We start from the raw sequence: 26,238 nt of genomic DNA on the forward strand, positions 1-26,238 counted from the left end.
TGTGATCTTTGATGAGCTTGGGTATACTGAAAGCCCATCCTTAGGTAGTATTACACATACTGCAACATCAGAAGGTGTTACTTCAAACATTCCAAATGAAACACAGGATGTATGTCCTCAGTTTGCACGAGATGACACACAAATGTATGAAAACAATCAGTCTGATGATGATGGTGATGGTGACTTCATTGGTTTTCATCCTGAGGGTGTGTATGATGAATCAACTGGAATCAGATCTTCTAGGCACAAAAAACTACCAAAGTACTTGGAAGATTTTGAGCTCAACTTTGCTGTCGATGTTCTGGCATTATCAGTATCTTCAGATGTGCCTAACAGTTTCAAAGATGCAGTTAAAGATGCTGGTTGGAGGCAAGCACTAAATGAGGAGCTGTCATCTTTAGAAAGTAATGAAACTTGGGAAGTGGTTGAAGCACCCATGGATGCATCTGTTATTGACAGTAGATGGATCTTCTCTTCTAAAAGTGTGGATGGAACTACGAAGAAGAAAGCCAGACTTGTTGCTCGTGGGTATCAACAGCCAACATTGGAAAATGAAGATATATTTTCTCCAGTTGCCCGGATGACAACGCTACGAGTTCTGCTTTCAGTTGCAGTTGAGCGAGGTCTTCAGCTACACCAGCTCGATGTACGATCAGCTTTTTTGAAGAGCAAATTACCAGTGCCTGTGTATATGAAACCACCGGATGGTGTACAGTGCAGTGACGATAAAGTTCTTAAGTTGAACAAAGCCTTATATGGGCTTAGGCAAAGTCCTAAAGCATGGAATGACTATGTAAATAGTGAATTGATCAACCTGGGTTTTATGCGATCAAAAATTGATCCTTGTTTGTACCATAGGGGTACTTTTTATATCTTAGTGTGGGTTGATGATTTTCTGTTAGTATCAAATTCTGGTGCAGATCTCGAAGACACTAAGTCTGCTCTTAAGTCTAAGATGGGCATGAGAGATTTGAGTTCGAATGAAAAGTTGCATTTTTTGGGCATGGACATCCTCAAAGGTGAGGATGGAAGCTTAATTCTCAGTCAAAGTGATTTGATTAGGAGAGTTCTTGAAAAATTTAACATGATAGAATGTAAACCTAGTAAAGTTCCAATTCAGCCCAAACTTAACTTGTCATGTGATGGAGAGTGTAAGATTAAGGTGCCTTATAAAGAGCTGTTAGGCAGCCTAATGTATCTTACAGTCTGCACAAGGCCTGATTTATGTTTCAGTGTATCATACTTTGGTAGATTCCAAAAATGTTACTCTTACAACCATTGGAGACATCTGAAACATGTTTTGAAGTATCTTAAATATACAGTTAACATAGGTTTGAAGTTAGCAAAGTCATATTGTAACACATTAACTATATCCTCATATGTTGATGCTGACTATGCTTCTGACACAAATGATAGGAAAAGTATTTCAGGTTTTGTAACAAAACTGAATAACAATGTTATCTGCTGGGGTTCAAAAAAACAAGGTGTGGTAGCACTTAGTAGCAGTGAGTCAGAGTACTATGCTATAGGTAGATGTTTAACAGAAGACATTTTCGTACACAATTTGCTGAAAGAAGTAGTAGATGTGGCTGATGTAATTAATGTTCATGAGGATAATCAATCAACCATTAAGATTGCTAAGTCATTAGAGACCAAAAGGTCTAAGCACTTTGATGTACAGTATCATTTTGTCAAAGATCTGGTAGGGAAAGGAAAGGTGAAATTAATCTATGTAGAGTCTGCTGAACAGATAGCAGATATCATGACCAAGGGACTGCCTGCTTGTAAATTTGAATATTTTGTTGAGAAGTTAAATCTTGTTAGAATGTAATGTGGAATTGGGAGGGAGTGTTGATGACAATTCCGATTTAGTTCTTTATATGTATCGTCCTAGTATAGGTACGTAATATAAGTGATTCTGGTTTTGGTATTATTCTGTTAGTGGAAGAGGATGTTATGTGTTAATGTTGGCAGCATTGTTTTTTTTTTTAACGACTTCCGTTGTTGTTGTTGTGCAGGCTGCTGATACACTTTGTTTAAAATGTAGACTGTGAAGTCAATCCAATAAAACCATTTATATAGTAACAGAAGTGAACGCATATTACTGTGTTAACTCTAATACAAACAACCTTGATTTTTGTTTCAGATTTACAAAATTACTTGCCACTCGGGCACTGTTGGTGTTAAAAATCTTGAGTTTAGTTTCATTTGTAAGCCTTTTTAATGGGCTTTCATGCTTTCTGTTAAAATTTGGTGTTAGTCTAATTGTATTACATAATTACACTACTATGAATTACTTAGTTGATGAGTAATTAAGACATCAGTGTTTGTACGTCAGAGTTAAATATAAAAATAATTTAATAAAAAATGGTGCAGTTAAATTACCTGCTCCTAACTTATGTCACTGATTTATGCCTCACTCATATCTCATGAACTGATAACAATCCCAAAATGATAGATAATATGTGAAATAAACATGTTAAAACCCATATTTAAAAAATTTTTAAAAATTTTAAAAATTTTCACTTTTTGAGAAAACCAAATTTAATATATTCCTTCATATTTTTTTCGTATTTTTTCATATACAACCCTTATATAGTTATATGCTATATGAAAGCACATTAAAAAGGTTTTTTAAAAGGGACCAATTTTAGCTTTCTAACACACCAACTGCTCCCGAGTGACAATTATTTTTGTAAATCAGAAGAAAAAAAACAACTTTTGAGGTTTTTTTTGGAAGTTTTCCAAATTAATTAAAAAAATCTATAAAGAAACTTTTGTTTTTTTACTTTACGTATGTAGGCTGTAAACCAAAAAATGATTTTAATCTAAGAGGGTAAGGTAGAATGTATTTTGATTTGGCGTGGAATTGCCTGCACATAGATGCTTGACAACATGGTTTGTGTAGTTCAGATGTCTGGTTTAGTGGCTTATACTCATAACTGTGACCTGTTGTGGAGAAGAGAGATTATATGGTTACTTACAAAAATTCATTAACACAGTTGTTTTCAATACAGGCACTTGATATGTCACCATAACTCATCCTGACTGTAATCCCTCTAGTGGTGCCAGGAAGGGACTCTGCATGTTCTATGTGGGAGGAGAGCTGGTTTATAAGGCTTTGTCTAGTTTTCCTCAGTCAAATGGCGCTGTAGTGGAATTTCAATATTATTAAAAACCAAATACAGTGAAACTGTGGAAATCCGAAATACAGGGAAATCCGGACAAGTTTTTTTTGACAAATTTAAGTTTGAAAAACACGCAAAAAGAGAAACTTATTTATTTTGTCATAAATCAATTATATATTCTACATTATAACCTTATTTTACATAATTAGTTGAAAATTGACAAAGAGATACAGTTAGCATACCTAACAAAGTGTAAATGAGTCTATATACTTATGTCATCCAGGATTGAAAAATGGTAAAATTTGGTTATTGAAATTCTTTAGGTTAATCACTTTCCAAAAACTATGAAATAACAATAGAAACACACACAATATTACTTAATCTTTCACTTGAAATGTTATCTTCACTTGTCAAAGTGATGAAAACCTTCCCGTGGACACAATGGTGCGCCAGCATTGCATGAACATGACATAGTTTGGCGGGGCTGCTGCGTGTTGTTCTACGAAGCACAAGGTGATGTAAAGAGCAGAGGCAGCATCAGTATAAGTCATATTGACTGTTGAAGTTTCATCTTCCTCACTTTCACTAGTTACACTGACATCATGTTGGCTTTGGACCGGACTCACTATTTCATGTTCCCTGCATTCTTCATTGAAATCTACTGTTGCCCACTGCTCTAAACAACCTTCTCCAGCATCCTCACAACCTGGTACTTGCTGGACAAGATGTAGGAGCTCAGTGTTATTGTCTTGTGTGACAGGTGTAGAGGCTAGGCCAAAGCTTCTTCTAAGATCTCCGCAGTAAGTTTACACTTTTATTTTGCCACTATTCTGTAACCCAGTCATTCATGCCTTGTTTTGATTCCTGTAATACACAGGGAGAGAATTCATATTCATATTCTTAAGGGCTCGTGGTTTGGCAGATTTACCAATTACCATCAATGGAAGCTTGTTTGATCCCGCTGTGTAACTGCAGGCTAAAACCATAAGATGTCGTTTATTCATTTTAAAACCCGGCGCAGAAGATTCCTCTTGAGAAGCAAGACTTTTAGTAGGAAGGGCGTTAAAGTTCTACCCAGTCTCATCGGCATTGTAAATTTGCTGTGGCGAGTAGTTTTCTTATGAAATAAAATCACCAAATTCGCTTAGGTATTCTTCTGCATAAGCTGTGTCAGCTGATAGATTCTCTCCGCTTATCGACAGTTGTCTGATCACTTGCCTTTTTTTCCATCTATCCAACCATCCGATGCTAGCAGTGAAGGCCGAATCACCGTTCATTAGTTCGTTAAGCCGTAATACCTTCTCTTGAATTAGTGGATCACTAATAGGCACTCATTTATGTCGCTCTTGTGAACACCACAAAAAAAAAAAATGCTTCATTATAAATTATTTCATTTATGGAAACTGATACGTGATGGCGTTCCTTTAAGGTTTTATCACTTGTTACATCAAAACTGTTCAATTTTGACACAATTTTTTCTCCAGTCACTGATTGTTCCTTTACCAACAACAAACTTGCCAGCCAACTTTGTCAAACTTTCCCCGGCATCCAGACGCTTTAAAGATTTCAGTTTTTGTTCTACGGTACAAGAACTGTGTTCCTTTGCTTGCTATAATTTAAAATCAAAACATTAACTAACTCTGTTCACTTTATTAAAAACTCAACAATAACAAATTAACAATGCAACTTGAACAGAAACAAAAATGAACAGCACATAATTTAAGCAGTGCAATGACAGGAGACACACACAGATGAGAGCTGACTAACTACAAGACTGTTAGTGTAGTGTTCTATTTTTAGTGCAGGCCTGCCAAACGACAATATGGTGAGCTATCTTCCCGCCACTTAATCACCAGTCCAGGTCACTAACCTAGCTCGTTGCGTGCCAAAACCAGTCTGCCTAGATCAAAGTACAGTCCTATACCTTAACGAGGACTCATTATGTTATGGTTAGTTTTCGGCTAATCCGAACAAATTGAAATCCGAACTGACTAGCCATAATTAGTTCGGATTTAAGGGGTTTCACTGTAATATGAATCAATTTTGACATGTTTGTAGAGTTCCATATGGTCCATTTGTGATGTATGGTTAGTTAGTTGATTGTTAAATAAACTAAAGTCTCTGACAACCATGTTTTGGTTGGAGTAGCTTGGTTTCTTGTTAGTAGCAACGTCAAAGGCGAAGATATCAGTGAAGTTTCAGTCAAAATCATCAGGGAGCGGTTACCTAAGGAGGTTGTTGAAAGATCTCCTGCCTTTTAATACTCTCTTTTGAGAGTGGAGTGTTTCCTAATTGGCTGCAGCTGTTTGCCAATCAGAGCCAATCTTTCTTTGGGTTGGCTTGTTGGTTTAGCCAATCAGAGCTGGGCTTCTTTGATTAGCTGGAAGTGCTGGCCAATCAGTGGCCTGTGTTCTTATGGTTGGCTGGGCTGTTTGGCCAACCAGAGGTGATCTTTCTGTTGTTGGGTGGGACCCTCTCTTCAGAAATCCTCAAAACCTAGCTCGACTTCGATGCGGCTACAACCCAGAAGCCAAGCAACTCCAGACAATGGCTGTGAAAGCCTGCAATCTTTGTTCATTACTTGGTTACTTCTTATTATAGTGAAAAGTGTTAATTTGGTCTAATACCTCAGCAGCGCAGTAATGGTCATGGACCAAGCGACTAAAGTCAACAGCCAGATTCCACATGAAAAAATCTGAAAGCGACCTGCACTATTGGTGCTGTGCTACAGAGTGAGCCGAACCATACAGTGTTAGAGGATAGACCTTTCCCTGGACTGTTTTCATCCTTAAAACATTTTGAATTGAGTTTGATACTTATGTCATTGTGGGTACTTAAGATTTATGTATGATATTAAAGTTAAATTCTTGCCCCATTCAATATTTTTCCCCCCCAAAACCTCCTTTTTTAAACTTTATAACTGTTTTGAAAAAAACAAATCAATTGAAGTTATATGACTCATGTTTTCATGCATAACATCTGTCTGGGATATCTCATGAGCAGGCCTTGAAAAATATTTGGATGGCTCACCAGTCAGTCAAAAGTTCACCAGTCAGAAGCACCACGGATCGTAATCTTATGCTAATACCGTAATACCATTTATTTATATTTATATATTATTACATACAGTAGAATCCCTCTGATGCGACCCCTCACGGTTCCCGGAAAAACGGACTTATAAACGGAATGGTCGCAATAGAGAATTCGGGGTGTCACCGCATCGTCGGATACATAGTGTGAATGCCGCTCGGGCAGTGTCTAGCCAAGCTCGGCGCGTCCACAATCACACGAAAAGCCGTCTCAGCTGTCATGTTATCTTAACCCGCCGACACGAAGAAAAGCCGCTGTGGTAGCTTCTGCGAGAGCGTAAGAAATTCGTCCGGTCAGCATCCTCCTCCCCTCCCACACAGCGTTTGACAAAAAACAGGTTGTATAGTCTATTCTCGGTAAAATAAATATTTTTATGGGCTTATACAACTGTCCTTCGCCGTTAATAAATACTTTATAAGTTATTATGATACAATTTGTTTATTAGTCACACAGCAGTTTCTGCTGAAAAAAAATAATACCTCAAATTTTATTGAATAGAAAAATTTAGCAGGGCCGTAAATATATTTATTTTACTGCATAGTTACTTTTCCGTCTGCATTCCAACGTGTTTTTTTTTCTTTTTTTACGCTGTGAAGGGCCGTGGAAAAGATAATTGCTTGAGCTGTCAAAATAAACATCACTGAGGGCAAGGTCGGGAGCGCATCCTGTCGGTCTGTCGCTGTGATTATCTACTCCAAAAACATGTCACAGCATTTCAGGATAGCATTGTTCTTATATCTTTCGTTTATAGCCGAATGTTTTCTACCTGATCCACACAAGTTCCTTCACCACGTTTTGAACGAAAATAACCACCAACTGGCTAGCATAGCCGAACTCGCGTGACGCGAGTTCACTTAGCGCGATTGTTCGGGGTATGCGAGTCCGAGGTGTATAGCATAATTCCACGCATTTTTTTTTGTTTAGCTGCGCATGTGCGAAGTCTGCGATGTTATAGGACGTCGTTAACACAGTGAACACAGCTTTGTGTGTCCAGTGACACCTGAGATGCAGCTGACAAGATCACATCACACTAACCAGTCGCAAGACAAAGGCACAGGACCGGGACGGCAATAGACGCGCGCGTAGATTCTATCAGGTGATGCGGGCCGGTACTGGCTAGCGTGGACAGTCTAGAGGGGTGGTATCTATTTTTAGCCGTCTTTTGTATGCCTTCCTGATTGCAGTACAGCGCTCGCCAAGATAAACGTGAACACACAGCGCCCAACAAAGTGTAACAGACTTGTTTTTCAGCCGATTTTACTTGAATTTTCGACTTTCTCTGCTCAAAGTTTTCACGGTTTCTCAAAAAACGGTCGTATAAATGGAATGGACGCATCAGAGGGGGGTCGCATCGGCGGGATTATACTGTATTATATTTATAGTACTGCATCAGTCTGTTTTGTTTCTGTGTAGCAATGTAACACAATAAGAAATTAATTGAAATTTTTGTACCACACTATTCTATTTCTTCTTATTAACAAATGGACTCTCAGAGACATGGCGTTTGTGTCCTTGAACATGCCTGGTAGTTTTGGCACTGAAATACCATTTATCTATAGCCTCAGAAGGTATAAATTGTGATATTGGTGGTCCATTAAGATTCACCATCATAAGGTCATCTAAACTTTCTGTCTCTAAAGAGGATCTGAGTTTGTTTTTCACCAGATTCATCTGGCTGAAACCTCTTTCACAGCTAGCTGTTGAAACTGGTAGAACAGAGGCGACTTTGAGGAGCTTCAAAAGTACAGGAAACCTATCACCATTTGACATTTCCTTCCCCAATAAATCTGTTGATGACAATCCTTTAGCGCACATCTTAAATTCATACCATTCATCCAGGGCTTTTTGAAGTATGTTTTCTTTGTCATCATGTTGTAGAAGGTTTTTGTAATGAGATACAAGTACTGTCACTTCTTTTTTACCAAAACTTTCTGAAGAAGTTTCCGGCCATGTGAAAGTATCAAATATTGACAACGATGTTAATACTGCATCTATGGCTGTTTTAGAAAATTGTCCCTCGATGTCTGTTATTCCCTTTTCAATGATTGCTTTTCTGTCATGCTGAAAATGTGTTTGTCCAGTTACAATTTCAGCAAGCTGGATATCCTTGTACATCCCAGTCTCTGAGGTACCAATCAGAAATTCATTCTCCATAGGTCCTGGATTACTTTTCAGTTCTTTGAGTGTGGTCATTGTGTTCCTGACATGAATCTGCACTTGATTCATCAGCAAATCAGACTTCTGAAAAATCAAGGTCTCCAATCTCGTGGCATGAGGTTGTTTTTTAAAAAAAACTCAGCAGACTCTTTTGTTCCATTTCTTAATCCCTCACATATAATGAACAAGATATGTATCATATATGCAACAGACGCCCCAAACGTTAACTTACTAGCAAATTTCGGCAACACAAATTATCGCACAATTGCCCTAAAACCACTTGAGCCATGCTTTTACTTCGCTGAAAACAAATATTTATCGATCTTAAATCCAATTCAGCACATATTTGTTGATATTACAGTTTCTCACCGGTACCACATTGAATGGGGCATAGTAAATGATCCATTGCCAAGGCGATGGTTTACTAAGCTTGAACTGCTGTGCTTCCGTGCGGCTCCACAATGTCTGTCTGCAACCATATTGTATAACCTAAAGCCTTTCCGGCCGATAGTGCATATTGTGTTCAGCAAGCTTTTGTTTGCGTGCTTGGCTATGTAGGGAGTGTACCCTGGTATGAGAGCAGGAGAGATCTGTATGTGCATTTCAATGTGCTCTCTGTATGGGAGACACTGCGAGACTGGTTGAGTGAGTGCTGGTGTATTTTGAGCTACTACCACCGCCTGCACAGCTCCCTCGCTTGTGAGGGCAGGAGTGATGGTCTGTGCATGTGTTGCAGTGTGCTCTCCATATGGGGATACGCTGCAGACTGGTTGAGTGAGTGCTGGTGTATTTTGAGCTACTACCACCGCCTGCACAGCTCCCTCGCTTGTGAGGGCAGGAGTGATGGTCTGTGCGTGTGTTGCAGTGTGCTCTCCATATGGGGATACGCTGCAGACTGGTTGAGTGAGTGCTGGTGTATTTTGAGCTACTACCACCGCCTGCACAGCTCCCTCGCTTGTGAGGGCAGGAGTGATGGTCTGTGCATGTGTTGCAGTGTGCTCTCCATATGGGGATACGCTGCAGGACCGGCTGAGTGTGTGCTCGCGCATGTCAAGCCACTACCGCCGCCTGTACAACTCACGGCCTGTTGTGGATACATCACCCCCTTGCTCGTGGGGACTGCTGCGCGGGGGTGTTGGCCGCTGGCAGCAGACACTTGTTGATGCTGTTGTTTATGATTCCCGAAACTCCCCGTCAACATACAGGTACTGCTACTCAACTAGAGATGAGTTGGTTCCATTTATGATGTATCCAAACCATCTGATTGGTCTATATTGGAATTGTGCAGAAATGCACAAAAATTAACTCTTAACCAACGTTTGTGGGCACTAAAGACAGGCTGACTCGCTACATGTTGCAGGCTACTTGCAGTCCAGAGTTATACCATTATGTATAAGACATTCTTTATTATGAAAATGATAATATTTGAATGGTTAACCTGTTATAATTAAAAATATTAAATTTTCTTAGGTTATTTAACCATACTTAATTCTTTTTCATTGCACAAAAAAATGAGATATGCAAATTTACAAGTTTTAAATTATAAATCTATTGTTTTATATTTCCAGAGAAGTTTTAAATTAATTTACCAAAGTCTTATCTTTGGTACTTTGATAGTTCATAACTTGAACAGAACAATTTATTTTTGTTTACAAGTTCCCACCTTAATTGCAAAGTTATTGAATGGTAAAATTCCACCATAGGCTTGCAGTTTACTTCACATGGACTACTAAAGTTCCTCACATTTAAGTTTATCACCAGTGCTTCAATAAAATTTAAAGTGAAAATAGTATTAAATTTTTACTACTCATACCCATTTGACCAAATGACAATATGGTCAGTTCGTAAACGACTAACCTAAATTGTTTCAAATGATAGCAAATGACAACAGTATGTGTACAAAAAGTCCTTAAAAAAGGAACCTAAAATTTGATTGCCTTTAAAATGTTGAACAAACTAGGCTTTGCCATGAAACTTCACCGGGAGTCTATCGTACTGGTCTGTTGCTTCGGAGCTGACCGTCTCGTTGAAAGGTAAACTTCTGTAATCACAGGCCACGGTGTTCTCCATTAGGCCCACTGTTTTAAGTCCTTTTCATTTCACTCCAGAACATGGACGCAGGCCAAAACATTTGTCAGTTGCCGAAAGTCACCATCCATTCTTGCACGCAACCATATCGCCGTGAGTCTGCTTAGACACTACCTGCTGCAGCGATTTTTTCACATTCTGCTGGCTCCTATAACATCATGCATGCCTCAGGCACCATGGCACCTTGGCAGTTAATCAAAACACAATTGCTACCGTAAATATTAACGTCCTACCAAATACATAAAGTATTCTCTAGCCTGCATTTGTGTAGCTGTAGCTCATTTAAAGATTCAATTTATATTTACCAAACCAATAACAATTTAAAAACTTTTTACAGCACCAAACCATTGGAGGGAAAAAAAAACTTGTTCAATTGTTTTACCTTGAAATCCATTAAATAAATAATCAAAATACTATTGCAAGTAAATATTTTAAGAGTTAACCACTAGGTTTAAATAGTGATCTTGGTCACACTGTGAAGTGAAGAAGCAAGTTTTACCAGATATTAAATTTTACTAAAAAAGTATTCAATAATGTTGAATAATTTGATATTGGATTCATATAAAGAAATATAATTTGTAGAAGCCACCTCCTCAACCAACACCTCACTAAATAGCTGATAGCGGGTGGCGCAGTGGTGAGACACCAGACAAGCACATCGAAGGACCCGGGTTCCAGTGTTGGCCGGCCATCCCCACTTCACTCCAGGCAAATGCCTGGGCCTTTCATTGCTGCTGACTTCCACAAAACCTGTGATTGGTGTTCTGTTTAGACAGAGTTCCGTTTACACCCTGCTTGCCTGCCTGGATTAATACTAACTCCTGCGCTGTTTCTCTGCCTTACGCTGTCTGCTGGCCAGTGTGGACAGTACATGACTGATGTTTGATTGTTAGGCTTCCCTCAAGTTATACGGATGATTTGAAGTCACAGCTCACGCTGGGGAATTTGGGATGCTGCTTTCAACTTCAAGGCATTGTCGGCCAGTGGCGGCGGTGCTATTTGAAGTGTGATTTACATGTTATTTATTTATTAATTTATTTAATTTATTTGTACGATGCCTACCAACAGTACGAGATTCAAGGGGTAGGTTTTTTTTTACATAACATGAGTAAAATAAATTAATATTTTGGTCGAAATAATCGTAAAGTTGATTAACCACATTATTTACTTCATTACATTTGACCAGTCATGATATTTAATAGAATTATAATCAGGGTGTCGACAAATCTGGAAAACAGGGAAATGTCAGGGAATTTTTTTTTCTGGAAAAGTCAGGGAAATATCAGGGAATTTTAACCTAGCCTCATAAAAGTCAGGGAAATTCTCAATGCAATTAATAATTATTTTACTAAAATGTACAATTACTGCTTGCTTGCGCATCAGTATTTTCTGTTGCGGTTTTTCTAGGACGTTTAACGAAATTAGTTGCGTAGTACCGTACTTTCCACTAGGGGGTGCTAGTGTGTTCTTTTGTTCTGTGCCAGAGGCATTTTCTTGTTATGTTTTGGTAACGTCTGCCGGCTGTATTCGTTTGTGTGGATGTTATTACCAGTGTTCGACCGATGTGTTATTATTTTAAAGTATATTGAAGCATAATGCGTTACAGGAAAGTGAATAGCATTAGGCCTATTTACGAAGCAATTTTATTTCGCAAACAACATGACAGTAGAAGAGGACAAATATTTTTAGGCCGTACTTACTGGTACATTATGGCGTGACGGATGTTACGTGCATCATTTGGTTTCGCTGTTTGTGCACTGGAGGTTTTTCAATTATAGGTAAGTTCATAAGTTAAAATTACCTGTAGTGTTTTATTTAGATCAGATTGTGCATGATACAACAGAGTTGGGAAAGAATATAAAAATAGTTGTGTACGCTCAATGCTTTTTTTATTACTTTTCGACCAAAGTATAAACGGCCATCTACTTATTTTAGTTTGCTGTAAATGTTTTGGTGTTACTAAGACTGGCGTTTGAGTTAGGCCGGAATTACAATAGCCCGTTGCACTGTCCGGCTGTCATCCGTCAATCACATGACCAGCAGCCAATATGATGGCCCAAACAATTCCATCCATCCGTCCGTCAAAAGCTTGATTCTTTTGACGGACGGACGGATGAAATTATAACTTCCAAATGTCATCTAGATGTTTACGTGTACAATTTTTTAATTATTAGAAGGTATTAAAGATTGTTTAATTGTTCACCTGCCTCAAAATTATTTCTTAACTTATGTTCGAACACAATTGAAAAGCAGTTTTTTTTTAAAATAAAAATTGTCTGAATCACAGAAGTGTATAAATAACGCATGGAAACACTAGAAATGGGAAAATAAATACCAGAGTGAAAAAAAAAAAAAAGTTTAATGTGTTATAAGTACATACTTAGTTTGCATGATTGTTTAACTAATATTACACAAGAGAATTTCCCCCAAAAATTCAAGTTTTTTCGACAGTTATCAGCATTGAAATGGAAAAATAATATGACGGACGAGCGGAGTGTTGTAAATCACTCGGCGGATGACGTACGGAGGCGAGCGGGCGATTGTAATGCTGCATTTACAATGAATTTGTTGATGCTATGCTGTGAGCTTGGTTCCTTCGACTATCCATAGATGGCGCAACATTCGCTGCTGCTGTTTTGTTATTTTTTGGCATATCTTGTAACTTTCAATAGTTAGCAACACTGTTGGAAAATGTTTTTCAATGCTTTTTTGTTTTTGTGATTGTTGTGGCGTGGAAACTAGAACCAATCACAGAGCACTGGTGGTCACGTGTCATACAATTGTTATTGGCTTGTCGATGGCAGTCGATAGCTTGCCAGTGAAAGTTACAAGTTGGGCTGCACGGCCACGACGACACCATACCAACATTAACACGGATGTCATACTAGATAAGCCAATGAGAGTGCAGATTGGCATCGACAATCCACCGTCTATATGTATCTAGGTCTTTAAAATTACTTTTTTTTTGAGAACGAGAGTTTCATAGGTTCTTACAGTTTCAATATAGAATAAATACTTTCCAAGCTCTGTACAAATGTTTCAAAGGTGTTGTTTTCAAAACAATAATGTTACAATGTTAAATGTATACAATAAAATACATGCTTATGATTGGTTTATGCACACTTCCTAGTGACATTTCTTTTCAGCTAATGCATAAACATTTTTTTTTATTACAGAAACATTGAATTCACCAAGGAGTATTAAGAAGAAAAGATGACAACCAGTAGTAAAAAGACAGTTTTCAATGAAGACTGGCTGCTCCAGTTCACGTGGATTCGACGAATATTGAATCCTCATTCTGCGTTATGCATCATATGCAATAAAAGCTTTAGTTTGAGCAACATGGGAACGAGAGCAGTTACAAGCCATCTGAATAGTGTTAAGCACAAGAAACTTTTCAACAGCAGTCAAACTTCAATGTCCCTAGAAGCAGTTTTACAGTTAAAAATGAAAAAAAGATCCTGTAGTTTATCAGAGTGAGTGTTTTTCCCAGTCTACATCTGCACCACAGACAATAACTGTAGCACAACCACTTACATTAGCTGCATCATCTTACTCACCCACACTGGCTGGACCAATGCAGCCAGCATCATCTACTGCACAGGAAAGTTTTGCCTCTGCGTCTAGAGGACTAAAGTCATACTTTTTGAATCATGATGTTACAAAAGCTGAAATTGTCTGGACATTAGAGAGCATTGCTACACATTCATCAATGAGGGCTGCTGCTAAAAATGTTGGAATTTTTAGCTATGTGTTCCCTGATTGCCAGATTGCGGCAAAGATGCAGTTACAGCGTGACAAGCTTGGATATTTGACTACATATGGCTTAGCGCTTTATTTTAAAGACCTTTTACAAGGCACTCTTCATAGTTGTGAACACTTTGTTCTGGGCTTTGATGAATCTCTGAACAAAGTGGCACAGTGGCAGCAAATTGACATCAATGTTCGTTTCTGGAATTTTGCTACAGAAGAGGTGAGCACACGGTACCTCACGTCTGCTTTCTTTGGCGGTACTACCGCCAGTGATTTACTTAAAGGGTTTAGGGAAGGTATATATCCCCTCAGTGAAAAAAAGATTTTTCAGTTGTCTATGGATGGCCCAAATGTGAATAACAAGTTTTTGACGGATTTTAGGTTGGAACTTAAGAAGGATGACCCTACTGCTTCCGTCATCCACGGAGCTTTTAATAGTGGCATTGAAGAGAGACAGTGGGATATTGACAAGTTCCTTAGGAGTGCATACTACCTGTTCAACATGTCTACTGCCAGACGAGCATTCTATACTCAGCATTCAGGGTCTGCAGATTTTCCATTGAAATTCTGTTCTGTGCGTTGGCTTGCTAATGCAAATGTAGCACAGAAAGCAGTCAGTATTTTGCCACATTTGACTGCTTTTGTGAAAGGTGTGGAGGGTGAAGGGAAAGCTCCAAAATTTGATAGTTTCAAAACTCTTTCTGCTGCTATTAAAGATCCCCTACTAGAAGCAAAGCTTGCATTCTTCATAACCCTGGCCAATCATGTTGAACCTTTTCTCACTTAATTCCAATCAGGTCTACCTTTGGCCCCTTTTTTGCACAGTGCTCTCACATCTGTTTTGAACAACCTAATGACAAGGTTTGTAAAAGAAGAGGTACTTAAAACAGCAAGTAGTCCTAAATCTATAGATGTAAAAGATACTAAGAATCTAACATCATTTGAAAAAATTGATATAGGGTTTGCATGTCGTGCTGCACTTAAGAAGTTGCAGAAATCTGTGAAAGACCTTCAGATTATGGAGTTCCGTCGTGATTGTCGCAATGCATTAGCGAAAATGGTGTCAAAGTTGTTGGAACGTTGTCCTTTAGCTTATCCACTGACAAGAGCAATTGCATGCTTTGATCCTTCTGTCGCAGCTGATCTCAAACTTCGAGCACAGCGAATGACTTCTCTGCTTGACATTCTGATGGAAAATCGTTGGTTTTCTGGTTCAACCGCTGAGGAATTTCAGTGCGTGTGTTCTCTTCCTTCTGTAACAGTATCTCTTAAGAAGTACACAAGAAGTACATTGCGATTGGATTCATTTTGGAATAGCATTTTTCAAGAGAATGGTAGTAATCCATCAGTTCTAAGAGTAATGAAGATGATCATGATGATGTCACATGGAAACTGGAACGTCGAACAGGGTTTTTCCTGTAAATTCTGAGTGTTTAATGATGAATCAGAAGGAGACCTCATTGATTGCACGGCATATCGTCTATGATGCTGTCCTATCCTATGGTGAAGTGAGAGATGTCCCTATCACCAAATCTCTTATTCATGCGGCCAGAAATTCTCGAGCGAAGTATGTAGAGGTGAAAGCTAAAGAGTCCAGTGATGCTTGTTCCAAGGAAAAAGAAAGGTGGCAAAAAAGGTATGCTGAAATTGCTGTGAAAGACTTGGAGAAAAAAATAGGAAAATTGCTGGAAGATGCTGCAAAGGAAGCAAGTTGTTTGGAAGCTGAAATAGACACACTGAGGAATCAGTAATTTTTCGGCATAGTGCTGTGTTATTTCAGTGTGGTCATATGTTCGTGTGTGGATTAGTACAGATGTTGGGATTACATTTAAATGGTATTGTTTATCTGTATGCATAATATTTTATTGCTTGAAATACTTAAACTTATTTTGAAAGTTTAAACATTTGTATTGCATGGTAAGTACACTATTGTTTACTTTGCCTTTAGTTTAAGTTTTTCATTATTTGCAAACATGTTACAATGAACCGAAGGTCTGTTCAGTTAAATATGTAAGGTTTTTTGTTTCCGTATAGATACAATTATGCAATCGCACGCACACACACACACACTCCCACACCAAAACTAGGGAAACGAAATTAAAAAATAATCTTACAATTTACAAGAAAGGTCAGGGAAAATCACAAATTTTGATCTGGAAAACAGGGAAAAGTCAGGGAATTTTGTAGAGCTGGTTTTGTAGACACCCTGATAATACCCAAGAAAGTCACCATTTTTAAATTTTCTGAACACATTGAAGTATCAGAGATGTTGGGGAAATAATCTAAGGATATGTTAAACAGTTAGTGCAGAATTAAATGTCTTCTTTGATTAGCACTTCCAAAGATTTTGTGACTGAACACTGAGAAAAGTTTGGTAAACAGAGATCTAAAAGATTTTGCATTGGTTGAGTTTTATTCACTAATTAAGACCAAAGCTAGAAATAAAACTGAGTAAATACTGTACCTTAGATTTAATGTGTTAATTCATGATATTGTCAGTATTTTTGTTAAACCAGTCAATACCGGGAACGTTGAAATCACCAAGCACCAGAATATTGTCTTGATAGATGAATAGTTTATCTTCAAGAAACTCAAAATATGCTAGCTATTTAGTTGGAGTTGTATGTGGAGGTAAATAAATATTACTGAGAGTGATAAAGTTAGTAGGAGAAGTTTAAATTCTTAGCCATATAGCTTCAATCGCCAGAAAATCGAGATAGACAATAAGTTAAACTGATATTAATTTATATTTGTTAACAGCAATTAAAATTCTGCCACCTCTTTTCTTAATGTAAGAAGTCTGTCTCTGGCATTCATAAAAATAAGGTATCTTTCTTGGAAATATTGTGAATTAATACTGTTTTCATTAAACCAAGTTTCTGTAAGGCATATTTATTTATTTATTTATTTATTTATTTATTTAATATTTGTTGCATGCCTACCTACAGCTTATGGCCTTGGGTGGTAGGCATGATACAAACAACACATACAGACAGACAGAACAAAACAATACAAAATACAAGACAACAAAACAAAATGATACACACAACATGCAACATTTAACAATTAGTAAATAATTTATTTGCAAATTTTATAATGTAGAAAATAAGAATAACACAAAAAAAACTAACTTGAAACAATATGATTATTAACCACAAGAAAGAGAAGAAAAAAAAATTAATTTAGGAATAATTGTATTTGTTTAAATTTTATTTTGCTATCTAATTCAAGAAATAACCTTGCATATTTATTGTAATTTTTAGTTATTCTGTTTAATAGATCATTTGTTTTACTTAATGTACAAATTAAAGATTGATTACGACTATTGTAAGTAGGTATTCTAATTCCAGTATTGTGAAGAAAATAGTTACAATTAATTGTATTTTTGTAACAATTGTGTACAAATAATGCATCCAATATTTCTCTTCATAATGGTAAGGAACCAAGAAGGGAGTGTAAATCTAAATTTAGATTAATGTTACTTTTTAGGTTTATAATTTTGATCAGTTTGAATTGTATTTTATCCAATTTGTCACTATCTGATTTATTAATGTTATTCCAAATCAAAGAACCATATTCAAATTTAGATCTCACCAAGGATATATAAAGACTAAGTGTTGAATCTAAATTAGATGCATTAAATGTGATATATTTAATCAACACTAACATTTTATTAGCACTTGATCTAAGTGTTTCAATATGATTGTGAAAGAATAATTTTGAATCTAGCAAAATACCTAAGTCTCTGACACAGTTTGATTTTGCAATAGTACGATTGTCTAGTTTATATTCAAATACAATAGGATGATATTTTCTTGAGAAGGTTATTGTGGTGGTTTTACTGTAGTTAAGTTTAACGAGATTAATCTTACACCATGCAACAACAGAAGAAATGTCATGTTGAAGTAAGTGACAGTCATTTAATGAAGTAATTTTTCTATATATATTTTTAGGTCATCTGCAAATAACAGACCAACAGAATAATTTAGTGCTTTGGTTATATCATCAATAAAAATGTTGAAAAGAAAGGGAGAAAGGGTACCACCTTGAGGTACTCCAGAGTTTGCCATATGTAAATCAGATTTAGTTTTATTAATAGAATCAAAGTATTTCCTATCTTTCAAATAGCTGCCAAACCATTTGATATATTTGTCGCTCAATCCCATAATGGATAATTTACTGAGTAATATCTGATGGTTTACTGTATCAAAAGCCTTTGCTAAATCAAAATAGCAAGCATCCACTTGGCCTCGGGTTATCACTTCAGAATAAATTTGATTTATGAAAGTTATCAGATTGGTAGTAGTAGATTTGCCAATTCTGAAACCATGCTGACAATCAGATAGTTTGTTTTTGAGATTGAAATCAAGGTCATTAAATATTATTTTATCAAAAATTTTAGCAAATCCATTTAAAAGAGAAATAGGCTTATAATTTGTGACATTAAATTTACTACCTTTTTTATGTATAGGAATGACCTTAGCAGTTTTCCATGTATTGGGGTAGATGCTGTTTTTAATACTGCTATTGAATATAAACTGAAGGATAGGAACAAGAACCAGAGAGCATCCTTTTATTATGAAATTAGGAATACCATCTGGACCTGTTGACATAGTAGATTTCAAGGATTTGATCCCCCAAAGTACAAGACTCTCAGTAATAGTGGACATAGGAATGGAGCAAGCAGTTTTATCAGATATCAAAGGAGTGCTGTTATTGGCTGGAGTTAAATATACACTAGAAAAATAGTCCGCAAAACTGTTTGCAATACAAAATGTGTCATTAGTAACAGTATCATTGACCTTGAGAGAGAATGGCTGATTGTATCCTTCTTTCATGATTTTTATGTAACACCAAAATATTTTTGGATTTTGTTTGATTTTGTTGTTTAGAGTTTGTAACCAAAAATTTTTGTCTCTTGAAATGAGATATTTAGCCTCTTTACGTTTATGTGAAAATAGAGCGTAGTAATAAGGATTCATGTTTCTTTTGTATAATTTATGGAAATGTTTTTTATGCTTTGGTGTTCGTATAAGTTGCTTTGAGTACCACTGTGGGTAACTATAAGTAGTTTTCACAGTGACAGGAATGTAACTCATAATATATTGATTAACTGTAGTAGTTAGAATGTCTACCATAATATTCACATCAGTAGTGTTATATAATATAGACCAATCATGATTTTTAATAGCATTATACAAACTTAAGTAGTCTCCTTTTTTATAATTTATAAAGGTTGTAGATGTATTTTCTTTTCTGATTGTTAGACTTATTTCAATATTAACAATAAGAGCCGGATGGAATGTGTCTTCTTTAATTAATGACTGTAAGGCTTTACTAACCACACAATGCTGTAAATTAGAAAAACATAGGTCCAAAAGGTGGATAGGAGGCTGAGTGACCTTACATTGGGACAAACCCAAACCTGAGATAAAGTGGAACACAGCTTTAGCTTTGGATGTCATACCAATAGGATTTACGTTTTTTGAATGTAAGTTAGACCAGTCAACACCAGGCACATTAAAGTCACCAAGAATAAGGATATTATCTTGGCATGTGGCAAACTTTTCTTCAAGCTCTTCAAAGTAGGCACCATACACTGCAGGTGATGTATCCGGTGGAATATAAATATTACTAAGCACTAGGGTATTTGTTTGAGAGGTTTTAACTTTAATCCATACAGCTTCAATTCCTGTATGATCGAAAACATGGGTTGGGAAAGCAGATTTAAATTTATTTTTGTTGATTAAATTAACGGCATCCGACCCGCTCCACTGTTGGAGAATTCCGAGTGTCTGCGCTAGTGGTATTGTTCAGGTAGAAAAGGTCGGTCTTATCTCCGTCTCTGTCCTGCGTGGGACCTCTCTTTCTATTAGGCTCGGGCATTCCCGTGGAAGATAATCTCCGGAGTACCGTAGCATGAAAGGGGCGGGATGCCATGTTGCCAAACGTAAACCTAGCAGGAGGGGCATTCTTGGAAGTGCGGTCAATCATCCCTGCCTTCTGTTCGAAGACTTCAGCTACCTGCATTTCCTTTTGCTGCTAGACAAGCCAGACAGTGGCTTTCAGTGTGAAGCGCAACAGCTTGTGGAAGAGTGATAAACATGTACCTAAGCAATAAGAAAATGATTTTACTCTTTAGTATAATTAAACGCAATAATTTGCTAAAGTGAATAATTAAAGAACGCAAATTAGGAGCAAATCGTCAAGATTCGTTAATTTAATAAATGGCCTTCGGTAAGATATTTTATTGGCCAACAATTCAAATTTCATTTTTAAAGAAAATGAATTAATGTTATCTAACAAAATACTTTAGCCACACATTTAGTTAGTATTTCAATCAAATAAGTTTTTAATTTATTTTTGGTGACATGGCTCTTGAAAGTGGTTTGAGTTACAATCAAGACACACAGCAGTATTTTTTAAATAAAATATATTTTAGAGGTTTCTGTAAATAATTATACAGCAGAAAGTGGTTATATAATTTGATTAATATACTTACAGGCCTACCGATAAATCATATGCACATGCTAAAAATATTGGTTTAAAATAAATTTTAAGCTACACAGTTATAGGCAAGTAATGTTTTTGTGATGGCAGACCATTAATTAACATTTTTGAAATTCACCCTTTAAATAACTCCTGCCCACAAATGCATATAACGTAAACTTATTTAGTAAACATCCGGTCAAGTTGGCAATGAGAGCGGAGTAGTATAGTTTAGTGCAATAACGTCATATCGTCTTATATAAAGTATAATATTTAAATTGCTTGCTCCTGTAATCAGTATATTTGCTCTATGTGAACAAGAGTAATAACAATTAATATGTCAGAAACATTTTAAAGTTTGCAATATTTTAACATTTCTCCGCAATAGTGTATGGACATGTCTCAGTACGTAAGTTTCGCCGTTGAGCAGAATGATTTAAAACAAGATCAGATAGTAAGCAGGGATTTCAAATATGTTCAGCTAAGCCTTAACACACAATTTTAAAATTTATTTATAAGTAAGCACCTCAAAATACACAGAATGAGAAACTGCACAAATATTTTGAGATCACAAAATTACTCCTGTTAGGCTACATTGCATTATTGAACCCAAACTAACTTATGGATATTCTACATGTGTAGGCCTACTACTATTTTCCTACTTTTTAGTAAAGAAACTATTTTCAAATATTTTGACAGTTAAAGTTTTGTCCAATCTACACATTTATGTTACTAATGCTGGGGGCCAAATCCATTGTTAAAACAACCAAGAAAAATAGCAAAACCAAAACTTATGACGTCTCACTACATTTGCAGTTTTTAATGAGTAGTTTTTGTAAGAACAAGTCATGCTTATTCTTTGAGGTGCCTCGAAAGAGGAATGTTTGTTCTTATATTTGACTACTAGGAATATCTGAATACTGAATAATATAATTTTAGGGTAAAAGGTATGTTTAATAGCTGATAGGTTTTTTTAGAGCGCAAAGAGGGTAAAATAATATCCTGAAAAAGACAACATCTTCCATTTGTTTAGAAACTGTCGTTTGAATTTCAAAAAAATAAATTTCTTAAACAAGGTAGCCTCAGAGGCTTATTAAAATACGCTGTAATTTTATCAAAAGCCCTAGAGGTTATAGTGTGCTTTCACATACACCATAAATAATCTATAATGACTTGATCTTTATGTGTGATATCCAATCCTTTTATTAATTTTTTAATGTGGTTCACCACCACTTACGTACTGAGTGTCTAAGGGTGGTATTCATATTTATGTCTTGAGCAATTCCTTCGTCAAGAAATTCTTATATGCATTCGTTTTTAAATGTTTGTGTGCGATAGATGTTTCTTGAGATTGTCTCAAGTGATCAAAAACAAGACAGTCTTGATGAAGACGATCTTATGGTTGTCCCATATTTATTGTTTCTGAGAGAGCATTTTCCTGTCTCATAGTTGTTGCTTGAGAACACCATCGCAGGAGCATGTTTCATAGTCACTGAGACATTGCTTATGAACACAAATAAGACCGTCTTGGCCAAGACCACTGCAGACATATCTCAAGCAATTGCTTGTTCAGAGTGCAGTGAAGAAAATGGCTGCTTCTTGTAAACCTCGTATTTTTAAACTTATATAAATACTGTATGAAGTGCCGTATTAATTTGATATGTGTTTTAAATAATTCTAGGGTTTGTTTGTGAATGTTGATTACATATTCTAGTTCTAAACAGACCTGTTTATTTACATACTGATAGCAGAACGAGTACCTACTATGAATGTGGAAGACGATGCATTTAATGATGTTGATGTATAAATCACTGCCAGAAATATGTAATCTATATTCATGACGACTAAAATCAATTAAAAACAATAAGAAAATATAATGGCATATACTGATATTATTATTATCTCTATCAAAAATTTATGACAGCATCGGTAGCTCGATTGATAGAGCAGTTATTTGCTGAGCTGGTTGAGATGGTTCAAATCTCGACACTATCAAAAAAAAAATTAAAATAAATATTAGTGAATAATACACAGTTTTAAGAAACAGATAAAAAAATTCTTTTTTGTATCCAATTATTATAATATATTTAAATAATAGCTCAGTAAAATGGTCTGTTTAGCTTTGTGACAAATGTTGTACTTATAACAAGAATAAATTATACAATGCCAAGTAACTTGAACTAGAAAAATTAATTATAATATATAAGGAAATGAATGTTATATATTACTGATAAATAAACAAACACTCCATACGTACTAACTACATGCCTGTTTGCCTAAATAAAAAAATGAGATGGTTTTCTTCCACTTTAGATTTAAGTTTATAATGGCATGTGCATTTGCATGAAAACAATTGTCGAGGGTTGAGTGGGAGATAATAAATTACCTATTTTAAATAAGGGGGAAAAACTGTCTATTTTAGCTGTTACAGAGGTGATACATCAGAGGAAAGGTTTTTGAAAATTCAGATTTTTCTATAACTCCCTTAATAAAACCAGTATTGCATCTGTGTGATGTTAGATTTCGTAAGAGTAATACCAAATAAATTTTCATAATCTATATTTCTAATATTAACTGCAAGAGGTGGAAAACAGCTATTAAAAGACAAAAGAATTCATAACGTATTTACTATTAAATTTCTGTCAAGTTATTGTAAATCTTCAAAAAATATATATAAAAAGTTCTTCTGAAATAATTTCTGTTAAGACGAAACATTACTGCAAGAATAACCAAGTGGGGCTGGAACAGAAAATATATGCCCAATCTTCACTGTAAGAGGTGGAAATAAGAGTTTAAGAAATTAAACTTTTGTTGAAAATAATTTATTTTATACGTCCAGTCTTCACTGCAAGAGGTGGAAATAAGTGTTAAAAACAAAAAATTAACTCATTATAGTCAAATACATTACATTTTATTGCAAAAACACTGAACACTGTCCTAAATATTTGTTTGAAAGCAATTTTAATGTTAAGGACAATTACTGCTAAAGATTCAAATAATAAAAAGGGTTTTAAAAGATTCTAGATTTCTTACTATGTACACGTAGCTTACAATATCAGATTCATTCAAACTTAATGTTAACTTTCTAAGCATAAAATTTTTCTACCTTAATTTTAATATTTCATTTTACTGTGTTTTTAAATCTGATATTTTATCAATCTAATATATGCGGTATCTTATCTCAAAACATCGGATTCTAAGATTTCAGTTCTCTGTGAGATAAGTAGCAGAATTTTTGACAAACAAGTCCAGTTGGCAAGATTCGTGTATGCTCGTGTGTTTTCGGCTGTCTTAAGATATTTCTTCGTCAAGCAGGAAGTATGTGAAACAAGCGTTTGCTTTAGCATGCAGTCTTCATGAAGCTCATCTTATTCAGGGACTATGAAACACGGAGGTGGAAATCACCATCTTGAGAAACAAGACTGTCTTTGCCAAGATGGTCTCAAGACATTGCTCAAGGGACGACTATAAATACCAGCCTAAGCTACGGTTATTGTCTAAAAATGTAATGTAAATGTATCCCCCAGATAATGTTTACTACTACATATGTATGGTTATTTAATGGTTACGTAAATAACTGCCATTTTCTTTATGAATAAACAAAGTCAGAAATTAAAAACGCCAGGTATTCGTAACTGACTCTAGGGTAAAACATGGCACGGAAATATATATATAGTTCTAAATGTGTTTTTAAGCAAGTCTTTTAATCGCTTCGTGAAATAAGTTTTGTATTAACATTAACCTTTTGCAATTTTCCCGTATCATTGTATCTAAAAAAAAATCATACTAAGCATTGTACACATAAAATTGATTTATTCAGTATGTCTGCAGCATTGAGAATACAAGTTTAGATCTTCACGAATATATCTTTTATACATTAGGAAGCAGATAAAGTTAAATCGTTTTTTAATACAATACTATCATAAATAAGTTTTGCAAATTATTTAGCAGTCTGACGACCATGTACAACGATTTTTATAAAAGAGGTTACCATGCATTAACAATCAATATCAAGCTGTAGTTGTTTGACGCTTCAACAATGCAGAATGTAATGTTCATCTGAAATTATATGAATACTTTCAAATTGTATGAAGCGTTTAGATTATAAATATATATGGCAAAAATGCATTAGCACCTTGAGAAACGATTGGTACCTAAATTAAATAATTATACATCTTCAAAATTGATTTAATTATTCTCTGCAATCCATAACTAGTAATAAAATATATCAAATTAAAATAGTTTTATTTTATTATTTCATTGTATTAAAATTTAGCACAGGTTATCTTTCGCTTCTGAATTCATATGGCATGCTAAAAGTAATAAAAAAGTGAATTAATAGACAATGCAGTGTCTTAGAGGCATATCCCATTCGAGGTTTTTGCCTATTTTCCAGTTAAATTAAAAAAAAATCATGGTTACAATGAAAAAACTCATGGAAACAAACAAATGATATAAATATGCTGAGGCAAAAATACCTTTCTATGTAATATTAAAAACACCTTTTTTAATATAATGTATCTAATTATTAAAACACATTATTATCATAGAATTGTTGATAATGCTAAATTGGCAAATGTAATTAAGTGCGCCTTAACATGTATACACATGCACACATATTTATGTACATTCATCCTTTTTAGATACAATTTCATAAACACAGGAACAATTCACACAATAGCCTATTATTCGATTATATAATTAAAAAAGATACACTAACTGTAATTTTTTATATAATAGTAAGTCCTATGATAAAATATTTCTAAATTTAGCTGCTGTAAATTGAGCAAACATGAATAGAAAATTAAGGATTTATTATGAATTTGGCATGCTGTGTAGAAATTCATTAATTAAATTCAAATTATACTAAGTTATTTCGGTTGGAAATTGTTAATGCCCGACACGTATGCAACTGATTCACAACATTTACAAATAACCAACATTGTGTGTGACTCCTATGGAAAGCATAGGCTACGTCTGTAATGAATTAGGAGACAAAAAAATGTTGCGAATTTATTTTAGGTCGTTACACCTTAAACACGCCTACATTTAAGTTACATATGTTATTGTTTCGCAGTAATCTGGACACACCCCGAACACCTATAAGCTAATAACACATTTTTCACTCAATAACCTAGAAAACTACATTATTGTGTGAAAATGGAAAACGCTGATGCAGTAAATGAAAAACTGGCAAAGGCTTCAGTATACTCACATACTTAATTCCGTCCCACTCTTAGATTGCAGTACACGACTTACATGGAGCGCGCTGTTGCCAAATCTCTCAACACATTACGAATTTCAGGAGATATTATTTTTCATTGGAATTCTGATTAAACAAGAATCATTTTAAGAACCCATATCATTATTTATAACATTTTACATTATCACACCTACACATTTGTAATAATTGCCAGTTTTGGGTAGAGCCTACATTTAAAAAAAAGCTACCTACTTATTGCAGCCGTTCTCCTGGAGCGGCTTTTGGAAATTTTTTTAATCATTTTATGATCCCAAAAATAACATAACCATC

General features: G+C 35.5%; 1 protein-coding gene across 2 annotated transcripts in view; it reads left to right on the forward strand.

Annotated features, from left to right (window-relative positions):
- LOC134527503 (spermatogenesis-associated protein 7-like) overlaps nt 1-26,238 on the forward strand; it is a 126,254-nt gene that overhangs the window by 25,846 nt on the left and 74,170 nt on the right. For both annotated transcript variants that reach the window (XM_063360228.1, XM_063360227.1), the window contains exon 3: nt 9,370-9,580. In XM_063360228.1, coding sequence (XP_063216298.1) covers nt 9,370-9,580 — 211 coding nt within the window. The remainder of the gene's footprint in view (nt 1-9,369; nt 9,581-26,238) is intronic.

This window comes from Bacillus rossius, chromosome 1 (assembly GCF_032445375.1).
Source record: "Bacillus rossius redtenbacheri isolate Brsri chromosome 1, Brsri_v3, whole genome shotgun sequence".
Lineage (NCBI taxonomy): Eukaryota > Metazoa > Arthropoda > Insecta > Phasmatodea > Bacillidae > Bacillus > Bacillus rossius.